Source organism: Leptopilina boulardi, unplaced genomic scaffold, assembly GCF_019393585.1.
Source record: "Leptopilina boulardi isolate dan_hultmark-lab unplaced genomic scaffold, ZJU_Lbou_2.1 LbouV2_216, whole genome shotgun sequence".
Taxonomy (NCBI): Eukaryota; Metazoa; Arthropoda; class Insecta; order Hymenoptera; family Figitidae; genus Leptopilina; species Leptopilina boulardi.
In genome coordinates, this window is record NW_026137770.1 from 115,304 (window position 1) to 117,879 (window position 2,576).

At 23.5% G+C, this 2,576-nt stretch overlaps 1 protein-coding gene across 1 annotated transcript; it reads left to right on the plus strand.

Moving 5' to 3' along the window:
• Positions 1 to 706: 706 nt before the first annotated feature.
• On the plus strand, positions 707 to 2,194 carry LOC127279361 (cytochrome c oxidase subunit NDUFA4-like). Its single transcript, XM_051301670.1, has 4 exons — positions 707 to 843; positions 1,100 to 1,175; positions 1,414 to 1,563; positions 1,652 to 2,194. The coding sequence occupies exons 2-4, from the start codon at positions 1,122 to 1,124 to the stop codon at positions 1,718 to 1,720; spliced, it is 273 nt and encodes a 90-aa protein (XP_051157627.1). The 5' UTR covers positions 707 to 843; positions 1,100 to 1,121; the 3' UTR covers positions 1,721 to 2,194.
• The last annotated feature ends 382 nt before the right edge of the window (positions 2,195 to 2,576 follow it).

Sequence of the window (2,576 nt, forward strand, 5' to 3'; positions counted from 1 at the left end):
AGGCAAAGTTTCGTTTCTCATTTAATTCCTTATGCTAACGGAACTCAGTAATTAATAAAACATCAACTTTCTTACACTGTACTTTGCAGTTGACCCTACCTCTTTGAAACTTTTTAGACGATTTACTCGTAAATCTGGTGGTACTTGATTATGATAATTATAACTTGTATTTTGCAATTTATTTTTATTCTTTTTTGTTGAAAAATTTGTAGAAAAATCTGCAAAGAAAATTATAATAACTCAATATGCCTTTGTAAAGAAGAAAGGCGAGTGTTAAAGTAAGAAGGGTCCAAGCTAAATAAATATTTGATGATAAATTGTAGGACAACACAACATTCTTAGATATTTGATTAAAGTATCCTAGAGGGAAAATAAAATTATCATTGAAGGGGATAAATTATATCTAACTTGAGGAGTTACTTTAATATCTAAAGGGGATAAATGCATCTCTTTAATAAAGGAATACTTTCATGATAATTTCTATAAGGTTTCTACTATCGTCTTTAGTTGAATTTTGAATGATTTTATTGGTTTGTATTTAAATTCTTTTGTATTTTAAGAATTTATTTGTTTACTTGTTGGAAAAATCATTATGCGTTCGATCGTAAAAATAGTGACATCATCATTTTCCTAATTCTAAAATAGAAATTTTCTAAACTACTTTCTTTCCATTCAACATAGATATCAAAAATAAAAGCATCAGAAAGAGATGCGCGCGATTTGTCACGTAACTAAATATATATATAAATGCTCCAATATTTCTTGGTGTTTCAGTTATCGTGAGATGAACAAGTTTTAACGTCAAAAAAGAAACGTACTTCGTCGTGTTAAATTAAATATTTTGTAAGTTTAAACATATATTGAATAACAATTAATTAATCTGTTGTTATTGATTTCGTATACCTAACGATAACTATATAAACACATTTTCATATTTTGAACTTAATCTAAGAATAAATATTAGGCATAATTAAATGTTACAAAAATTTTGATAACAATTCTTCTTCTTTAAACTCGACTTTTATCTAAAAAATTTGTTTCAATAACATTTAAAAAAAAAAAAAAACTATTAATTACCCAAATTGGTATTTGTTTCAAGGTACTATTTAATTTTGAATATAATGTTAATGAGAATGCAAGGCCTGAATTTAAAGGACATTAGAAAGCATCCATCTGTAAGTAAATTTTGTCGTTTGTTTCTCTAATTTTTTTTCTAAAATTTACTTTATATTGTTTTTGTTTATTAAAAATTTGAAAATCTGACAAAAAACATTATAATTACAATTGAGGAAATACATATTTCATTTTCAAACTTTAACAAATAATGAACTTATCAATCCATTCTTATATTATTAAATATTAAAACTGAATCTATTAAAAAGTAAAGTAACATTTTCAATTTATTCATTACAGTTAATTCCCCTCTTCGTAGCATTGGGTTTTGGATGTTCTGTTGCTGTTTTTTGTACTATAAGAGCCTCTCTTAAAAATCCGGACATTACATGGAGTAATAAAAAAAATCCAGAACCTTGGAATGAATACAGTGATAAGGAATATAAAAAGGTATACATATATACCTCTATAGACATCTTATCATTGTTTCTTGTTGATTTTTACTGTTAACGTTTTCCTTAAATTTTTTCTCTTTCAGTTAATTGATGTAAAAAATCATCATTTTAATGCACGAAACTCAACTATTTGGGATTTGGCGAGAAGTTAAAAAATGAAATAAAAAAAAGAAGAAAATTCTTGAAAGTTTTTAAGTTATTTAATTAAATTAATGAATTTTATTGTATTTTTATATTATTAAAATATTTGTAAAGAATTAAAAGTATTTAATTATTGTTGAAATTATATAATTTGAAAAAGGTGGATGTTGTAGATTCATAAGCTCTCAGTACGGGGATTTCCCTTATATTATAATATTTCTATTATTTATTAAATTCTTTATTAAATTTATTAAATTTAAATGTTTATTAAATTCTTATGACACATCGATTCTGAGAAGCAGATGAGTTCAAACACGTGGTTGAATGACCATAAAAATAAATGTTTATGTAATTATCACCTTCATACTATCAATTTCCTAACAAAAGGAATAATGGCTATTGTCCAAATTTAAATGGACATTGTATTTATAATTTTGATTATTCAACAATAATGATAATAATAATTTATCTATTTTCAAACTAAATCAGAGGAATCTTTCTAATAATTATTTTGTTTTTTAGCAACAATTGATTGTCTATCGTTTCGAAAAAATTGATGCTGAAAAAATTAATAATAAATAAAAGAATTATATTTTTAGATTTTAAAATAAACAATTAATCTGACGATATAGTCTTTATTGTTTAATAACAATTATGGATTCTCCTCTTTAAATTGAATAGAATGAAATAAGTTTATAATTATAAATACATAAAAATAAATACAACATACCTTCACTTTGTAATATTTTCACTTGCGAAACTATAAATCATATTGAAAAACTAACTTGAATTTTGAATCTAAAACTAATTAGAAATAAATTATCAATAAATATTACAAAATTTCATCTTACCTAACCAAAATTTAAG

Excerpts from the sequence above, each read along its gene's own strand:
- LOC127279361 (XM_051301670.1), top strand. The coding sequence starts at position 1,122 with ATGTTAATGAGAATGCAAGGCCTGAATTTAAAGGACATTAGAAAGCAT. Across the intron at positions 1,176-1,413 it reads ACATTAGAAAGCATCCATCT|TTAATTCCCCTCTTCGTAGC; the intron begins GTAAGTAAATTT and ends TATTCATTACAG. Across the intron at positions 1,564-1,651 it reads GTGATAAGGAATATAAAAAG|TTAATTGATGTAAAAAATCA; the intron begins GTATACATATAT and ends TTTCTCTTTCAG.